Below are 19,515 nucleotides of genomic sequence, written 5' to 3' on the forward strand. Positions count from 1 at the left end.
ATTCACTCACTTCAGCCTGGAGCAGACACTCAAGTGAGTCATATTGTGTGCAACGTTCGACGCCATCCGACCCTCTTTAAGACATTTCTCCCGACCAGCAAACTGGTGGAAACCAGTTCCAACTCGTATTTGCTGGGCGGTTTGCATTTTTTGGAGTATTCAGTTTTGGATGTTTTCATTGCATATCTGTAGCTTACAACGAGACAAGACGAAACACTGGATGCATTTGTTTTATTCTCATTTTCTGTAAAGTGATCGTTTATAGCATGAACATAATGTACAGTTAATGGTACCCTCCTCAAGTTGTTTGCAACGACAGTCTCTTTCATCAGCTGCTGACGTTCTGAATGATACCCGGATGCTACACGGCTCTCGACCTGTCCCTTGTTCAGGATAACACGGGTAGACACGAAAGATGCAACGGATTGTCCCGGAATGACATGAGTTGGTCATGAATGGAAAATATCGTCTGGCGGAGCAAATGTTTCATATTCAGAAGAGGTACCGTTCTGGATCCTAACTACACAGTCACCTTCGTGCTACCATCGTCAAATGAACCAATTTACCAATCTTGGTTCTACAGTGACATAATGGTTTAAACGTAAATCACATGCATGCAAAACTTTTTGGTATTAAAACACATGCATAACATATCTGAACAGCTTTTTCATCATTATAACACATGTATTACATATCTGTACAGCTGTTCCGATTACATTTGATCCACATGCACATACTAAAATGATCACACCATAGCTTTAAATTGAGAGAAATACATTCCAGGCAACTAATTATTTTATTTATTTGGTATGAGCGTGAACAAAAGGAATATTGTTTTCCTGGTTTAAGTCCGCAATATTCATGTCTGAACCAGACAATCCGGTGATCAACATCATAAGCATCGATCCACACAACCGGGATACGATGACAGCAATGAACGAAGTCATCTAGCCTCATACCCGAATCCGCCAGTCGCCTCTTGCAAGCATGGGCTGCTGTAGTCGTAGTCCGGTATAACCCGAAACGTCACTGATGACAAACACGGGTTGCAGGTGTTAGGCATTGATGGAAAACGGTAAACTACAGATATTCTGAAACTGAGTGTAGAACTATTTGTATTTCTGTGGCTTGGTTCATGGGCTATGATGTAGCCAGTGAATCATTTATCAAACCAACTTGACGATGTAAATGGAGTAATTAAGAATGAAGATGGAGACAGTGCTGATCACTATGTACATATGAATGAGGGAGTAAAGTTCATGGTGGATCTTCAGGTATCTGAAACAAAATCAGTTCAACGTTCAAACTATGAGTTATGTAAGTGTTAGTTATTAAATCGCTTCAGACATCTTGCAGTTGATTGTTGCATAAGACACTGCCACATTGGATTAGGACCTGTGATAATCTCGGGAATCAAACCATGGAGTCAGCCGAACACCCTACATACTAGGCTTTGGTGCGGTACCTCTTCTGTCACTACAAAGACTTCCTTGTATACTTAGCATTGGTATGTTCGAATACATTATATGTTTCTCGTTTGGTTTGTGAAAGTTAAGAACTGAATTACAATTGCAAACGTGTCGTTTGATAAATTACTAAAAGAAAAACGGCTTCATACATATTCATCATTGGGACTTGCAAATAAAAACCTTGTGAAGTTATAATTTTCTTGTTTCCTTTTTGAAAGTTACGAATTTCATTACCATGTATCGTTTGATAAAGTTACTGGGAGCAAAATAGCTTCATACATGACTATAGATGGGATTTACACATTAACTCAGTTGAGGTTAAAAATATTTGGTGCATACCACATTAGAAAAGCTTGCATTAGTACCACAAAGCGTAAGTTGGGATTTATGCCATTGCTATTTAGTACGACCACAGCATGAGTGAATGAGAGGGTTGGGTTTTACGCAGCTTTTAGCAATATTCAAACATCACGGAGGGGGACACCAGAAATAGGGTTCACACTATGAATCTATGTGAGAAGTCAATCTTTTTTTCGCGTGACGTGCGGACGCTTTAACCACTAGGCTAAAGCACAGTAATATGAAAGGGTCAGCCAATAAACCTGTTTAATGTGTATTATGTGAACAAATGGGCACGGCTTCTATTTCGACAATACCAGGGACACCAGAATTGGACTGTGTGTAAAGTCCATTTCTGCTACCCCCGTCATAATAGTCAAGACCTAAGTCCTCCGAGTGATGAGCTAACACTTTGGTCACTAGACTACCATACATACCACCAGCATGTATCAAAAATGTCCTTGACAACAAACTCAAAGGAATAATTGTCACTTGAGTTGCCAAACTGACGTTAGATACAGTTGTCTCAATGAGCAACAGAGCAGCGACGGCCGTGGCTGTGATGAGTTGTCTCCCTTGTAACTCTCACAAACCTATGACCATGGTTCAAATCCCTGTCTTTCCCGATTATTTCTGGATGTGTCTGCTCCAAGCCCGTTCTCGTGGGTTACACCAAAATGGTAACAGTAGTAGACCTGCATCTCTTCAGGCTTTCGACAAATCTTATGGCGACATATTTTTTAATTAAAATGCTTGTGTATGATAAATTTTTCTTGCTCCAATTCACTAGAATCTGCAGCAGCTTTGGATATATTTTCCAATAGGTACTTTTCGTGGAATACACATACAAACTGTTGCATTGAGTGAGTGAATGAATTTAAGGCAAAATGCAAGGTATCTCCAAAATATTAAATACCCTCCTGTCTTAAGTCACCATGTCAGAGCAGACAATCAAACTCTCTCAGCATCCACTGTCAGAAACCGGTTTAGAATTGATCTCCAGTGTTTGTCGTGAAAGGTGACTAACGGGTGGTCAGTACTTGATACACAGATATTATCTGTTCACAACTGCACAGATAGATGCTCACGATGTTGATCACTGGATTGTCTGGTCCACACTCGATTACTTACAGTTTGCTGCCTTACAGCTGGAATATTGGTGAGTGAAGCATAAAACTAAAGCACTCACTCACCTCCACTGTCACGACAGAGTCCCTTATCATGTAAATGGGCAAATGGCAATCACTGGGCCATGACTAATATTGGCAACAAACCTGCATCTAAAGAATCCATGATGTATGCCAAGTGAGTGACTACTAGTTAGCCCCACGGCTTTGGATTCAGCCAAATCTTGCCCTCATGACTGCCACCCAGCCTAAATGTTTTGTCTGTTTATTGTGGGCTAAGTCCAGCAATATCACAGCTGCATTGCATAGATCTTTAAATAACTGAGTCTGGACCAGACAATCCTGTGATCACAAGAATGGGCACCGATCTGTGCAACTGGAACACGATAACCTGTTAAGCAAGTCAGTGAGCCCGACTTCTCAATCCCGTTGGTCACCTCTATGGTAGCTGAAGACTCCAGATCCTCATCTAGATCTTCACAGATGGTTTAATATTAGCATGTAAAGCAAATTTGGGCCATATATAGAATTCAGTATATCAGTAGTGATATTCTGTTTCGATGGGTTAAGCATTGATTAAAGCAAACCTCTGTACACAGAAAGCTGCCTAGCGTCTGCCCAACCCCTTCTATATAACTCCATGTGTAGGTCCTGATGGTAAATAGATGTGTATGGTCTTCCCGCACCCCACCCCCAAGTGATACACTGACCATTTACATTCTTGGAGATGAATGCACTTTAGATTTGGTTTGACAGCTTGCCTGCTACTTGTTTCACAAAAAAAACGAACCAAAAACATAGTGACCAGGGATTACGAAAGGCTCCAAATCTTAGTTACAGAGCTGTCCCAATCAGGACCTTCACACAAAGGCACATGTTATGCACCACACAATTAGTACAGGGACAGGAGATGGCCTTGTTCAGAATTTAGTAATATTCATGCATCCTCATTTCTGGGCCAACCAGAGAGGTTACACATTGGAATCAAACTTGGGTTTGTCTGGAGAAAACTTCAAACATGCTGGGTCAAAATTTAAGTGAAAATTTAGAGCTGTACCACCAATAACTCTATGAACCACCTGAGTAGCTTTCTCAGTACCTCTGTACATGTCCCACAATCCTATCTGAGAACTGGTAAGTGCATGGTATTGAAGGTTTTCTAGGAAAGTCTTTCAGAGGGACCAGTTATCAAGGATAAAAGTAGGGGTGTCACCTGGAAATGAGGGCTAGGTTATCAAATGTTGGACAGTCTAAAGGGGAGGGTTATGACCAAAATGAAAAGGATATGTTCACCCAGCAGTGAATGGGTACCCAGTGGGAAATGATGGTCCTATCACTGTTAACCTGGTGCCACAGCTTGGGTTAACTGGTGTAAAAATGACTGCTTCAAAAATCTTCAACACTGATAGGTTCAACAGAAACTGCAAAAATACATAAATAAGTTCCTAATGTTAAACAGGATCATCTCATACACGCTTTACTCTAAAACAATGGATTTATATTTACCAAGAATTGAGTTTTAATACAGATGTCTCTTGTAAATTCATTAACAACACAGGGTTAAACTAAGACTTGAAAAAGTTATCAACACTTAGAGTTCAGTATCCCTACTCAGTGTTTGTCTTGGCCAATAAATTGCTGGTTTTCATTCCTGTAATTTTAAAGATATGAAATTTTTGGCACACCCATTCCCTGGGCACTCATGGACAGGTTATGGAGAGGCTGTCTGACCCACAACACAGAACCACCACCTGATTCCTGGAATACTCACAGAGGCATTACACTTTGTCCTGAAAGCAACAAACAGTATTTTCATCATCTTAATGAATCATGTGATAGTAAACTAATTGTACTGAAAACTAATTACAATCACCAGTTTACAAAATTCTTCAACCATGTTCAACCTGTCAGATAAAACATATTCTACCATCTTCCAAAACAAACTTCAGTCAGGTTTGTTTAATAGCTTATCTTCTAATAACAAACCACAGCAGGATTTATCTGACATGCAATTTTTGATCCAAGTATCAAAACGTCAGTGAGTTCAGTGTGGCACCACTTTGAACATTATTCTATATATATTTGATCATTCGCTGACTTATTGACACAAATCATTGTATCCCAATCAATGCTCATGATGTTGATCACTGGACTGTCTGGTTCAGACTCGCTTATTGACAGATCACTGCCACATAGCTGGAACATTGCTGAGTGCAGTGTAAAACTAAACTCACTCATTCAAAAGCCTTAGCCTCCCAGGCGTGAGACTTTCACTAGTTTCATGGTACAGACAAAACTGGGCACACATCAACATCAAACGGAGATTCAAACACAGAATCAGAGGTTTCTAGTGCACCCAAAGTGCTTGCCCCAGTGAACCTGTCTGTTTAGCATTGTCTCAAAAGACATTAAAGAACATCCTTTTTCTATACATGAGTACATGATAATTCCCTCCTTTTGAGTAGCATACTGTCACCACTTTCATCATTAACAATATTCCAGCAATATCACAGCAGAAGACACCAAAAAAAGGATTTACACAATGTACCCATGAATGGAATCGAACACGGATATTTGGCGTGACAGGCGAACACTTTCACTTTGGGCTTGCTCACCATCCTTTCAGCAAGTAATATCTATTATTGTATCTGATCTGTCAGTAAGATCTCAGTTCATACTATTCCTTATAAATTGTTTGGTAAACATCCGACTGTTGAATAATAAATATAGTTTGAATATATATGTATGTGAAATCTAAAAAATTCTGGTGGTATTAAAAGATGAAAAAAACGGAATATAATAGTTTTTCCTTACACAACTAAGACTATTAAAGTCACATTAACACAGTAAGTAGCATAACACTATTTCAAATATATTTTGATCTTCAGGTAAGCAGACGGCAAACATACACATCACAAATACAGCGTAATAAACACTGCAAATTATAGACATACTGTATGTTCATAGGAAAAACTGAAACAAACAAAAAGATACTTTCACATTTGTTTATTTGGCTATTTACATAATAAACTGAAGCAATGAATGATGGAATGAGTTGGAACATTCTGACATCAGATAATACCTGTGACTAGCTTAGGTATTTGTTATAACCTCGATAAATTCATGTATAACAGAATCATGGCCTTGAACAGGAAAAACAACCATAAAGAACTAATTACCCTTAAGTGAAGACACAACACTATGTAGGCCTGACCAAATTCATCAATACTACGAAATATCGTTGATAGGAACAAACATGATTGATTATCGATCTGAAAATTGTGTTATTGATAATATTGTACATTAGCTTTTGTGATGGAAATAAGTTTTAATTTTAACACGATACACAAAATTAGAACTGTACTCATGGTCTGTTTCTCCAACATGTTCTGGACACCAATTTGATAATAATCCGTACAAAACATGTCATCACTTGCAAGTGATATGAAACGTTCAATTCTGTCTGACATTTTTGTTTACAGTTATGTCTACGATATTTACTGATAATCTATGTCTATAATCTGCACTGATAGCCAGCCATACATGAATGGGCTGCCTCTTTTCCATGGTTTGTTTTCATGGGCTCCTGGGAGTAATGAGATATGATATATACTCACAAGGAGTTAAGAATACTGGATTCTTTCATATCAGTGCAGTTAACCTGTGAAGGCACAATTTCAACTATAATAACAGGAAAGAATGGGGAAACAGGATCAGTGTATAGTATTAAATAGTACACATATGCTTGTTAGGCGTTTTGAATGCTCAGGAACCTCAGTTGTTTTCTTGATCACAACTCACAATGACAAAACATGTCACCAAGTTATAAAGACATTTTTATCATAAACACAAGCCATCTTCTGAGTATTTACAATGTCTGTATGGCGTAACCCGCCTCACTGCAGCAAAAGTAAACAAGGCCGTCCAAAAATGGATATTCAAGAACACATAATCCAAAGACACATGTATCAACTTAATATGCTTGCTCAGCACTTTAGATGTTGTGGAGTATGACACTGAACAAACTTTATGTACGATAAGATTTTTTCTCGAGTGCAATGTTCAAGTTTGTTCAATATTGTACTCAGTATCAGACAAATGCAGAACTGACATGACTTTACAAACAATTCAGACATCACAGAAGTAATGTGTTCTAGTTCTTTTAGTCTGTTGAACAGACCCTGAAGTATATATATCCAAGAAAGCCCAAGCAAGTCTAGAAAATGTGGCAAGTCTAGATTTCCTTAGCTTCTGAAAATGAAGAAAGTCTCAGGGCTCCATTTCATTATATTATTTTTTTTTCACTATGAACATTTTTTCAGTAAAATATGTTCATTTCAGAGACTAGCTGTTGGTCTATATTTCTTTCAAATGTCTGACTTTTTTGGTAACTAATTTCAAAAAGAGTTCCTGACTTCTAATGTTTGAGTAAGAAGTAATATACCAGGTAATATGTTGACATCTTATAAAACACTGTAACTTGAATGTAATTTACCTTTTAGTGTTAAATGTCTAATGATAGTTGTCCTACTGACAAATACAAACCTCCATCACAATGTCGATGACAAACATTAGTTTCTTTAACCACATTCCTACTCCAAATGGTAAACCGGTTTTTATCTCTTTGAAGAGAAAATGCAGCGATCCACTGCTTGAGCATTAGCAGACAGCCCAAGGTAGGAAGCAATCAAACTCTGGTTCCTGTCTGTCCTTGCACTGCGGAACCTTCAGAGTGTGTCTCTAGGTAAGATGATGTTTCTGTTTCTAAAACGTTAGATTCCACTGAATACTAAAGTACTAATAACAAAGGTTTGGAGTCATTTCTATTAACAAAAACTGTTTGAACTACCACCAAGAATCTGGAGACTGACAGACTCGTTTTGACAATATCAGCGGGGAGTATGTTAGTTTAAGTCACTGAACTCTCTATGATCTGACTTGACTTTGAACTCTCTACTATGATCTGACTTTACTCTGAACTCTCTACTATGATCTGACTTTACTCTGAACTCTCTACTATGATCTGACTTGACTCTGAACTCTACTATGATCTGACTTGACTTGTTGATGTGAGAGAGTATTGTATTAGGCCACTGCTAATAATATTCCACAACATCATGGTGGGCAAACCATAAACCTTAAACATGGCACCCATCTCAGGAATCCAACCTACATCCAAATGATTACGTGCAAGCACCTTCAGCACAAGGCAACTTCTCTCTCCTAATAAACTGCTAAAGTATATCACTTGCCATACAGGTAAAACAAATTTGCTGTTAAGGTTCAAACGAAGATCTGATGCTTCCATATTATCATATTAATCAGTCAGAGGTAAGTGACTATAGTTCTATGCCACTTTAGCAGTATTCCAGCAAACATGACAGGCAACACCAGAAATGGGCTTCACACATTGTGCCCAAGTGGGGACTCCGATCCGGGTCTTCAGTGTGATGAGCAAATGCTTTGTCCACTAGTCTACCCCTGGTCTGTGACAACATGATAGTAGAACTACAGCAACATACCAGAATGGCTGGTCATTACTCCCTTATGTAGTATATTTGAGCGTTGAGAGTAGTCAGTGACTTGCAGACTTGCAGTGTAACAATGAAGAACTGATCAACCAGATTGCATATGTTTTTGCTTCAGATGAAAACATTGATGATATTTACATGGATATAATGACAAACAGTAACACATCACATTTACACAAGGTTAGTATCACACAGCACACATACAGGGTGGTCTAGAACAATGGTAATAGGTAATGTACTGATATTGTGTATCAGGACATTCCAGTGTAATATCCTGCTTTACTCTTATACACACCCATGATCTGGCATTGTAACTGATCATCAGCAAACCCATGCTTGTCATGAGAGGTGACTAAGGGGATCATCTGGTCAGTATCACTGACATGGTTGACACATGTTACTTTATTCCAGTTGCGTACAGTGATGTTCATGCTGTTGATCATTGGATTGTCTGATTTAGATTATTTACAGACTGTCGCCACATACATGGAATATTGCCAACTGCAGCATTAGCAAACAACCAACTTAAATACTGTGATCCCTTGCCACATTGCTTCTTGCTTGGATGTGAGACTCTAACAGGATAATTCCAAAGTTAAAGTCATCCTTCAAAACTGCCCTTTTGTGGAGAAACTGAACAGAGCAGACGAAACTGGTTTGTGACGGGATAATGATTCCCCTAGATATTGCTTAGCAGAGTCATAGCCATTCATTTTACTGCCATGCATTTTATTGTCCTATCTACGAATTGTTGCATTTCTTGTTCAAAAAAATAACTTTTTTATGATAAGCCATAATTTTACAGGAGACTTGAGCTGGCATTTATATCCACTATTAACACATACCAAGTTTCCCATATAGTGATATATGTTTGTTAGTACAGTTAAAGTGTCTCATACAGTTTGGCTTAGGCTAGATAAATGGCATCGATTACCACTTTTCATCAAGACAGATTAATTCTGCGTCATGAAGGATAATATACCCCGCAAAAAACTGTCAAAATATGTAAACAAAAGAAGTAACCATGTTTGCAGATGCTTTGGTAAGACATGATAGGCTTGAGGTAAATGTGTATTAATTTTGGAACACAAGACTTCCTCAATATGGCAAGAAGTTTTGGATACAAACAGACATCTTGCTGCTGCTCTTTCTCTCTGGACTGCTAATCGATCTGTGGTGAGTAAGATGGTTCTGCTGCCACTTTTAGCAATACTGTAGCAATATAACGGAAGGGGACACCAGAAATGGGCTTCACACATTGTACCCATGTGTGGAATCGAACCCAGTCTTCGGCATGACCAGTGAATGCTTTAACCACTCGACTACCCAACAATCCTAATGTATCTGTCGAATAGCCAATCAAATGGTGCACTGCAGTCTGACATAAGATACTTATATACCCTAATTCCCTGATTAAATCAACAGCTATAATAAATAATGAAAATTGTACATAACATTTGAATTACTATGAAACATTTGAAGGATGTAAATTAAGCTGGTTTGGTCTGTAGTTTGGCTAAGCAGGTCCCTCCTAACCACCCAAGATGATGTTCCACAAAGGGTCCTTATTGCTGGTATGATTGTTACTCCCATCCTTTAGCAAAGTGTTCACAGGTTTTCCAAACATATTGCATAGCTAAAGAAATGCAACTCTGTTTTTTTCTCATTGCGTTTCTTTCACTATTCAGTATACTTGCAACTATCTAATGTGAAGGCAATGCATTGAGATTCCTTTAATCAATTTAATATTCAAATGAATTATTCAGGAGCTTAATCTAAGTAATATACAGCTTAACTGATTGCCCAGATTTTATGTGTAAAATATGGTTGATGTATCAACTTGAGACATGTCCTCTGAATCGTCAGTTGTATAGGAACGGTCACATGGTATTAACAATGGAGAGGAATTATGGGAGGATTTACACTTTGTATATGCCAGCCAGGAATACATTTTACATGCACTGGTTGGGTTTTCACTTTGTACACAATGGCAGGGTTTACACTTTGTATGTACCGAGTAGGGTTACACATTGTATGAACCTGTGCAGGTTACAGTTTGTACACACTGAGTGGGGTTACACATTGTATGAACCTGCTCAGGTTACACTTTGTACACACATAGTGGGGTTACACATTGTATGAACCTGCTCAGGTTACACTTTGTACACACCAAGTGGGGTTACACATTGTATGAACCTGCTCAGGTTACACCTTGTACACACTGAGTGGGGTTACACTTTGTATGAACCTGCTAAGGTTACACTTTGTACATATAAAGTGGGGTTAAACTTTGAATATACTGAGTGACCTGCTCAGGTTACACTTTGTGTATACCAAGTGAAGTTAAACTTGGAACACACCAAGTGGGTGTAAACTTTGTATTAACCTGCTCAGTTACACTTTGTACATACAGGTTGGGTTTTTACTTCTGTATACACTGGCTGGGGTTACAATATGTATACACTGGCTGGGGTTACACTTTGTATACGCCAGCTGAAGTTACACTTTGTACACACCAGCTATGGTTCCACCTTGTATACACTTTGTATACACTTTGAAGACACCGGCCAGGGTTATACCATGTATACTCTGGTTGGGTTTACATTCTGCATTCACCAGTTGACCCAACATTCTGTATACAATAACCGGTGTTACACTATGTATACACCTGCCAGGTTTACCTCACATACACCTAAGGGGTTACACTTTGCATGCAATGGCCCACTTTACATATGGTTTCGTTTACACTGTCAACATTCATACAACACAGTCAGACACATGGTAACACATGTATGTGTTTTACAATGAGCATCAGGTGGAGTTATACCATAGAGCCAGATTCTCCTACTCGGTCTGCAAACTGAAACAAGATGGAAAATACATTCACAAAATAATTCATAATAACAATTCACAGACTAAAATATTGCTGCTCTCATGTTCATAAAACTCAGACAAACTTAAATAATACGTGCTGAAATAGGGTGAAATATGACTGATTTGACACCTGGCTAATCATCCATTTAGAATTGTTGTTGGTAGACATTACCAAGTTGACAATGGATTTCATGCTCAAAGGCTGATGATTTCACTTGTATGAAGAACTGAATCGAAAATGACAGAATCAAAGGTTGAATATTGAAAATCGAACACAAGTCCGGGCGAATTGTGGCAGCCCTAATGTTTGGTCACTTGCGACTTATCAAGATTCAAAATCAACTGTGAGTTGTCAAAGTGTGTTAACATTGCAGTAAAAGGTTTAACTTACAGATCTTATACCCGGTAGATTCAAAATGGTTCCTATAACTGGTACACGTCTTAAAAAGTTGACTGCAACAGGGAAGAATCCACTGGAACAGAAGAATACAATATCAGTTAATCAGTGAATATGTGCAAACAACCATGGATAGAAATTATTCTTGAATTGCTAATGTACCCTGGCACAGTGGCACTTGTAAAATCACTTACACTGATGATTTTTTCACCATACGAGCCGCTTTTCTTTTGGATTATTTAAATAAAGAACATAATTAACAATGGAAAGTCCACTGGCCACCAGGACAGAATGACATACAAATTAGCTTGCCCCCAACACAAAAAAAACACTGACATGAAATCGGTTTTTAAAAAAATTTCAAGTTCATCTTTCAAAGTGACTAAACACTTTAACAAAGAGCATGATTGGGATTTGAACCATGACCTTGATAGACTTGCTTCACAGATCCTTATTTGATTTTTTACAGTGTATTGACACATTTACCAATAGTTCAGCTATTAGATGACAGTCTATAAACAAGCAAACTTGGAAACCAAACAATCAAGTGCTTGATATTTTCTACAACTTGGTTGCAAATTTGATGAGGATCTGACCAAGAATCACAAAAATGGGCTGTACTATTACAGGTAAGGCAGATTCAGTAAAAATGTCTACATTGACTGTGGTTGTATTACCTCAAGGTTAAAAAGACTTTCCAAAACAGAAGTTTCATTTACCATGGATTGAGAATGGTGAATCAAGGTTAGGACATACAACTTCATGTTATGGTTTCTTAAGTGTTACAAATAAATATAACAGCCAGTAGATATTTTAAAAATGAAAAACTGTAACATCATCTACATTCTGAGAATGAGTAAAATCATCACTGATTGTCAGTTTCACTATTAATATTAGGAGCATATGCCACACAACTGGTCATACTTGTAATAATACAAGACAAGAAATCCTGGGTCAGTCAGGTCACCAGAATGAGGGAGTTAATTTAGCTGTATGCCACACTCAGCAATATTCCAGCCATATGGTTGGGATCTATAAATAACTGAGTGTGGACCAGATTGGGAACCGATAGCAAATCAACCAAGGTAACAAGTCTGACCACATGATTCTGTTAATTGCCTCCTACGAAAAGCATTGTTGCCTTTTGTAGCAAAAATGGGCTAATGGGTGACTTTTTCTACCCTGGATCTGCAGAAGTCCAGGTCACTAGAACCACTATTATTGTTGCAGTACATGAGGCCTAGGGCTATGCTTCACACACTTGTGCGTCATAATATTAGGAGGTGCAGCCTGGTTATTAGCCCAACTTGCTGCAGAAAGAACAAACAACCGATACAAGGACACCGAAATTCAAGGCTTATCTTAGGCTTCAAGTAGTTCCCCATGATTTTAAAGGCAAAAACAGATTTTTCACCCTTGGTTACCATATTTTAAATCGAACAATGTTGTTGGGATTGGGTAGCGGGATTGATTGCAGGTGTCAGCTGAGTGTGTCTCCTCAGGCTGTTTTAAGATTGTACAAACCCTGGGTTACCATATTTTAAATCAAACCCTGTTGTTGGGATTGTGTAGCGGGATTGGTAGCAGGTGTCAGCTGAGTGTGTCTCCTTACCTGAATAACAAGAAGAACCCATACATCTCCACACACATGCCAACCATAGGCCATCCCAGCAGGACCACTAGAATGCCACCGAGAAAGAACCCTGTGGCCTTCACCTTATGCTTTTGGAAGAAAAATCTTGCTGTTCTCTCCAAGCCAATTACAAATGCCAGGCCAGCTAAGAACAAAATCTGCAAGAAAGACAATAAAAACCATCCTAACATATAAATACAGATTTCTTTGATGTCAATATTTCAAGATATCAAGTTATATATATATATCATGTGTATATCGTGTATCATTATCAATACGTTGGTACATAATGACCATGTCTCCATTGTAGCAGCAATGTACAGGTTGTGCAGTTTCACCTGAGCTACTCAGAGTACTTTCCATATCCATGACCCGTGAGGTCAAATGGCACAAATGGCCGGTCCAGTTAACTTCATTAAATAGGGGAGCTCACTGCCCAAAAGTGGGAATAGAAAACATTAAACCATATGTAGCTAATTGTTTAAAGTATGTTAGGACATTGCTGGTGATTCCTCGACACTTATATGTCAAATGGTGACCTTGTCTCAACTGTTCGGACATGTTGACAATCACCTGACAAAGGCACACCCATCCACAATAATAAACCCAACCAGGTGTGACATGGTCATGCAGTGCATTAGTATTCACTTGATCAGGTCAAGCTGAACAAGCTGTAAAATGTTGTACTTACATTGCCAATTGCAAGAAGACCTTTATCAAATAAGAACATGACACCCAGAAACAGGAAGGCTATACCAAATCCAGCCAAGCCTACTCCAATTTCTGAAAAATAGGTTACACAACATTTATCGTTTCATGAAATCCAGGGCTATGAAGACATTGGCTTTTCACATTCGTAACTACTCATGTCATTCCAGCAAGCCAGATGGCGTCTCATACTCTCTTGTGGCAATGTTTATGACTGGGTCTTGTCTAAGAGCAAACGGGCATGGAGATAAAAATTGTCTAGTATCATTATCAAGGAAAGCTAACTCTGAATTTCCAAACACGACTCTTAGAATATCCAACATCCCATAGACAAAATAGCAATGCGGTCATTACGTTTGCATATATGTTTTAGTATTGAAAGTTGTTCATCCTTAAGCTCAAAGTTTATGTTTAAATTGTGACTGGTACAGTTTAGCGAAGTTTCAAAGTTCAACGGTCCCACCATTTTCATGGTTTGAAATGCGTTTTACAACGCGCGATTTGATTGGTTTGCCACCATTCTTGGCAATAATGGCGTATGAGAGGGGTACGGGTTTTGTTGTAGGTCATGGAGAGAGACGAGTAGTTACGAATGTGGCTTTTCACTATGACAGTTATCACATATTGGCTTTGATTTTCACACTACTGAGAAACAGGATGTCATTTCTGGTGTCAATCATATCTATATGCACTGACCTGAACATGCTCAATACATCTCTTCATGAAAGTATACCCCCAAAACGGAGTGCATACTTTGAATAAATAGATCATACAGTGAAGTACCCAAGAAACTGGTTTAGTTATATATACATCTGTGTATTCAACTAAACGTGTAAAATCTGGTTACAGTTTTTTCACACACATTAAGATTTCAACATCAAACTTTTCCAGCAGTTAGACTATTATCATTATGATTATCATGGAAGTTTTGTTCCATGCAGTCAAAGAAGGGTTACACTGTGTTAATGAAGCAAAACTATACTAAACAGTTACGGCAGATGTGATGAATACATTTCAGCTGCTTGATTTGTTCTGCATAAAATGATAGTGAAAAACTGGGTCCGCATAATCTGTAAACATGGAGCCATATGATCAGCTGAATATGTCTCATGTTAAAAGTTTTCCTACTCATTCAAGTTAGGCCACAAAGGAGTAAGGAAGACAGCATTATATATTCTGACAATGTTGAAATCAAAAGATTTAATAATAACATTATTTTCAATTTTTTCTAGGGTGGTGAACAGTTATAACAGTTGCAATAAGAACAAATCTATTGATTACAGATTTTTCAGTGTCAGCTTTGATACTTTGTTGTGACTACCAATGTAACATTTATGATACATATCACATTTCAGACTGGGCGTATCGATTTTTATTTACCACTGTCTGCTATTAAATGAATAAAACATAAGTTTATGTTGTATGCTTATGCGCAGAATAAAAAACATGGAACTTGGTAACAGACGTCTCTTCTCAACAAGAATGACGTGTCAACACAAGTATCTAACGGGAGCTGAATTCAATGAAATAACTCACTTTGAAAGTCTGTTACTTGCATCATTTTGACAGGTTTTGATTATGTATTATTTCTGTCAATAAAGTAGCCTTCACAAAGCCCCAGGTTCAATGTTGATTGACGAAATTTTTGTCACGCTGTCACTCTCTCATTGCACCGGATGTTATAAATAAATAGTCTTTGACAAGTGGAGAACGATCTAAGGGAGGTAACTCTCGTCGGGTAACGTCACACACTGTATAATCTGAGTTCAAACAGTGAGTCATGATGTATCGGTGGACATTGTTGAAGATAGTAACAATCTGGATGTCACAGAAACTTACAACTAGTTTATCGGTGTACCTTCAAGATGTATTCAGTTCCTCGTTACTTTTTTTGCAAAAAGGACGCCTACATAAATATTATATCTATAAACACGCAAGTAGAACCAGCACAATGGCCCATAAACACATTTAGGTGAGTAAGTGAGTTAAATGTATCGTCACATCTGCAATATTTCAGCCACATCACGACGAGAACAATTCGTTTTATGCATAATAATTAATTACAGCGAAAGGCTGTAGAATAACTAGATTTTTACAGATTCTAATTTAAAACTATTTATCAGATCTAAAACAGTTTAAATCTAAATGGCAATACTAGGGACCATGGGGACTTTTAGTACATTTGCTTTCCGCATGGCCCCTAACTGGATTTACATCATCCCTTCGGCTGTTGGCAGTTTAGGAAATCTAGTCATACATTTAAAAGACGCGTATTCCATGAATTAAAAACGTGGAAAGTTTAATTTACTTGTAATGTAAACGGACTCACGTACACTCTCAGAAGGACAATAATTTTACAGTACTTTAACCCCCCTTGAGGATACAGATCTAGACTTTAACAATCTTAGTTACTAATTCAAACTTCCAGTCATAAAATATTTATCTATTTACAAATCAGTTAACGAATCTAAATTTTTTGAAATTGGAAAATACTTGGCCGTGATTGTTTCATCACAAGGGACGCAGAACGGAGGATCTTCACCTTTCAGTCGGTAATCATGAGTACATGAGCTGTGGTCAATGCGAGTTCGTCGTATGGTGACCCCTGCGTATTGGTCAAGTTACAAGCTGAACTTGGGTATTATACCGCAATAAGAACACTCCGACTGTGTAAAGTGTGTAAGTTAGATATGACTGAAGATGAATTTCAATATATTTATTTATTTATTTATTTATTTATTTATTTATTTATTTATTTATTATGATATGTCCAGCTTATAAAAGAGTTCCTCTCGTTTCCCCATATTCTTTCTTCTTTCTTCTTCTTTCTGTTCAGATTAACAGAGGTAACACTAAGTGGTTCATCTCTATATACTGTACTTAATATGGAGACTTTTCGTTATGCTTGTGAGTCCTCTAGCAATTGTTGTGTTAGGTTTTGTTAATAATTCTTGGTTGGGCAACGGGAGGAACTCTTACCATTAAGGCTTATATTTCATTATTTCACACAGGATTATTTAACATAATGTCATCATTGCACAGACCAGTTCGTCCCAGTTAGTGATGGTAGTTGTCCCAATTAGTGATGGTAGTTGTCCCAATTACTGATGGTAGTTGTAACAAATTAGTGATGGTAGTTGTCCCAGTTTTGTCAGTATGATTTCCGTAAGGGCAACACGCCAAGTTCGTTTCTGGGCGAATTCAATAATGATCATTGTATCTATCCCACTAAACGTATGCACAATTTCTTGTCAATTGATTTATTTACAAAATGAGACATATAGCACAAACATCGAGGCAGTACTTTAGGAACTGGGGTCCACGGAGCCCTGAAAAAATATGATTCCTCGAATCCGAGCCAAAATCCCTTTTCAGAATTTGTATCGGTAACTGACCTATTTTCTTGCTTATTTCACGGCATACACAAACAACGTGAACCAAAACGTCGAATTGATGGCACCCGTGAGCGCGCCAGTCACCTTTCTTTCGGAGACACTTACACCTTACTGTCATAATGAGTACACACTGTTTGAAGGTAGTGACGTGGGCGTAATCCAGCTATACGAAAAAAGATATGTGAAATCATTGAATCACTGATCTCACAGAAATGCTACAGATCCTCCACAAATGTGCTTAATCTGTTACTGTCAACAACCCTACAAACGTGCATTAATAGTGCAATCTATTTCTCAAGTACACCACATTTTTCATTTCAGTAGTTAATCTACCATGTTCCTTTACTTTGTTTCAGGAGTATACAAACTGTACTACTAAGGTACTCTATTACAAACTCTTGCAGTTTGTGGTCATAGAGAGAGTAACCAATAAATATCCGGGTTAGAATTGATCTTCAGTAACCCACGATAATCATATGAGGCGACTAACGGATTCGGGTGGTTAGGCTCGTTGGTTGACATCCCAATTGCCTAGACCGATGCTCATGCTGTTGACCACAGGTCCGGACTCCATTAACTACAGACAGCCGTAATATAGCTGGAGTATTGCTGAGTGTGGAAATACATGAGGACGAGTTCTTCCATTTGTCAAATATCGAATCGAAAATGTCAAAAACAATACTCAGGATGTCGGACTTTAAACCAGTAGGTCTGCGACCATTAACAAAGCTCTTTTCGACTTGATTGATGGCGGATATTTTGGACAATAACGTGTGTTTGTGTGAGTTTTTTGCTTCTGTTTACAGTATTCATTCAGTAACAACAATATTATTGGTTACTTGTCATATTTGAATTGAAGCACACGTAAAATTTAATGGACATCATGACACAGTTTGGACTCAAAGATATTCACCTATATTTAGTGAGTGAGTGAGTGAGTTTAGTTTTACGTCGCACTTAGCAATATTCCAGCTATATGGCGACGGTCTGTAAATAATCGAGTCTGGACCAGACAATTCAGTGATCAACAACATGAGCATCGATCTGCGCAATGGGGAACCGATGACATGTGTCAACCAAGTCAGCTAGTCTGACCACCCGATCCCGTTAGTCGCCTCTTACGACAAGCATTGTCACCTTTTATGGCAAGAATGGGTTGCTGAAGGCCTATTCTACCCCGGGACCTTCACGGGTTTCACCTATATTTATATGGAATGAACTGAAAGTGTTGCTTCTAAGTGCGAAAATGTCATCAACTGTAAAAGAAATTCTGCAGAATATTAACAAAACTTTCCAAGGATAGCGTATTCTGTTTGATGCTGGCGATATTAATATATGACATGTTTGGATGTTAATGTTCGTTACCGATGTGTGATGTTAATGGTCCTTTCCCATAAGGTTATTAGAGTTGTCTCCCTTATGATTGTCAAGACGAAAGGGTGCAGGTGCAAAGATTGCAGAGATTTTAGGCGCGTTGAGTGGTTCGCAATGTAGGAAAACATAAGACTTCTCCAGCATTTAGCGGAACGCGGGAGTCGTTGCCGCTGAGGGAAGAGACAGTGTCGGAGCTTGAGGCACAATGCTCTGCGTTAGAAGGGACAATGCGTCGCCTGCAGTTGCAGAATGACGGCAGGGACTGCAGTTTCGGCTCGTTAGGCTGACAAGCAATTTTGAAAAGGACCAGACATCAAAATCTAACACTGATGAAATTCAACATGGCCACGATCGGCGAGGTCAACCTACACTTCGACAAGTTCGGGATCAAAGAGATGAGGAGATGGGATGTTGTCTTCAAAGCGGAATGCAGTGTCTACAAGACAAAGAATTGGCAGACTCAAGCAAAACTACGTACAGGTCTCAATTTGAATGTTTCATGTCATTTTGCGGGTTAATCTGCAGATCGATAGATATCAGATGAAAGTGTAATGTAGTATATTGCCATTTTGGTTGCTGATTAACATTTTAGGTGTGCGACAGTGAGACAATATCTGAGTATTATCTGGCATGCATGTGGCGACGCTTGTATTGTTCTGAACTGGAGA

The 19,515-nt window shown here is 38.4% G+C and overlaps 1 protein-coding gene across 2 annotated transcripts; it reads right to left on the reverse strand.

The window, feature by feature from the left end:
- Positions 1-214: 214 nt before the first annotated feature.
- On the reverse strand, positions 215-15,758 carry LOC137261235 (vesicle transport protein GOT1B-like). 2 transcript variants are annotated; one of them, XM_067798946.1, is made up of 7 exons: positions 15,615-15,758; positions 14,062-14,153; positions 13,350-13,528; positions 11,732-11,813; positions 11,294-11,326; positions 4,707-4,725; positions 215-1,278 (listed from the first exon to the last, which is right to left on the reverse strand). In XM_067798946.1, exons 1-6 carry the CDS (start codon positions 15,637-15,639, stop codon positions 4,714-4,716), a joined length of 423 nt encoding a protein of 140 aa, XP_067655047.1. In that variant the 5' UTR covers positions 15,640-15,758; the 3' UTR covers positions 215-1,278; positions 4,707-4,713. The 2 variants fall into 2 exon arrangements, with proteins under 2 accessions (XP_067655047.1, XP_067655048.1); XM_067798947.1 differs by lacking the exon at positions 4,707-4,725 and having other exon boundaries at positions 11,270-11,326.
- Positions 15,759-19,515: the final 3,757 nt, after the last annotated feature.

The sequence above is a fragment of the Haliotis asinina genome, chromosome 14 (assembly GCF_037392515.1).
Source record: "Haliotis asinina isolate JCU_RB_2024 chromosome 14, JCU_Hal_asi_v2, whole genome shotgun sequence".
NCBI classification, from domain to species: domain Eukaryota; kingdom Metazoa; phylum Mollusca; class Gastropoda; order Lepetellida; family Haliotidae; genus Haliotis; species Haliotis asinina.

What these genes read in the sequence shown, in the direction of transcription:
- LOC137261235 (XM_067798946.1), bottom strand. Translation starts at nt 15,639, where the DNA reads ATGATGCAAGTAACAGACTTTCAAA. An exon ending in GTCTTCTTGCAATTGGCAAT is followed by an intron (nt 13,529 to 14,061) that starts GTAAGTACAACA and finishes TCTTTCTTGCAG; the next exon opens with ATTTTGTTCTTAGCTGGCCT. An exon ending in GGGTTCTTCTTGTTATTCAG is followed by an intron (nt 11,814 to 13,349) that starts GTAAGGAGACAC and finishes CTTCTGTTCCAG; the next exon opens with TGGATTCTTCCCTGTTGCAG.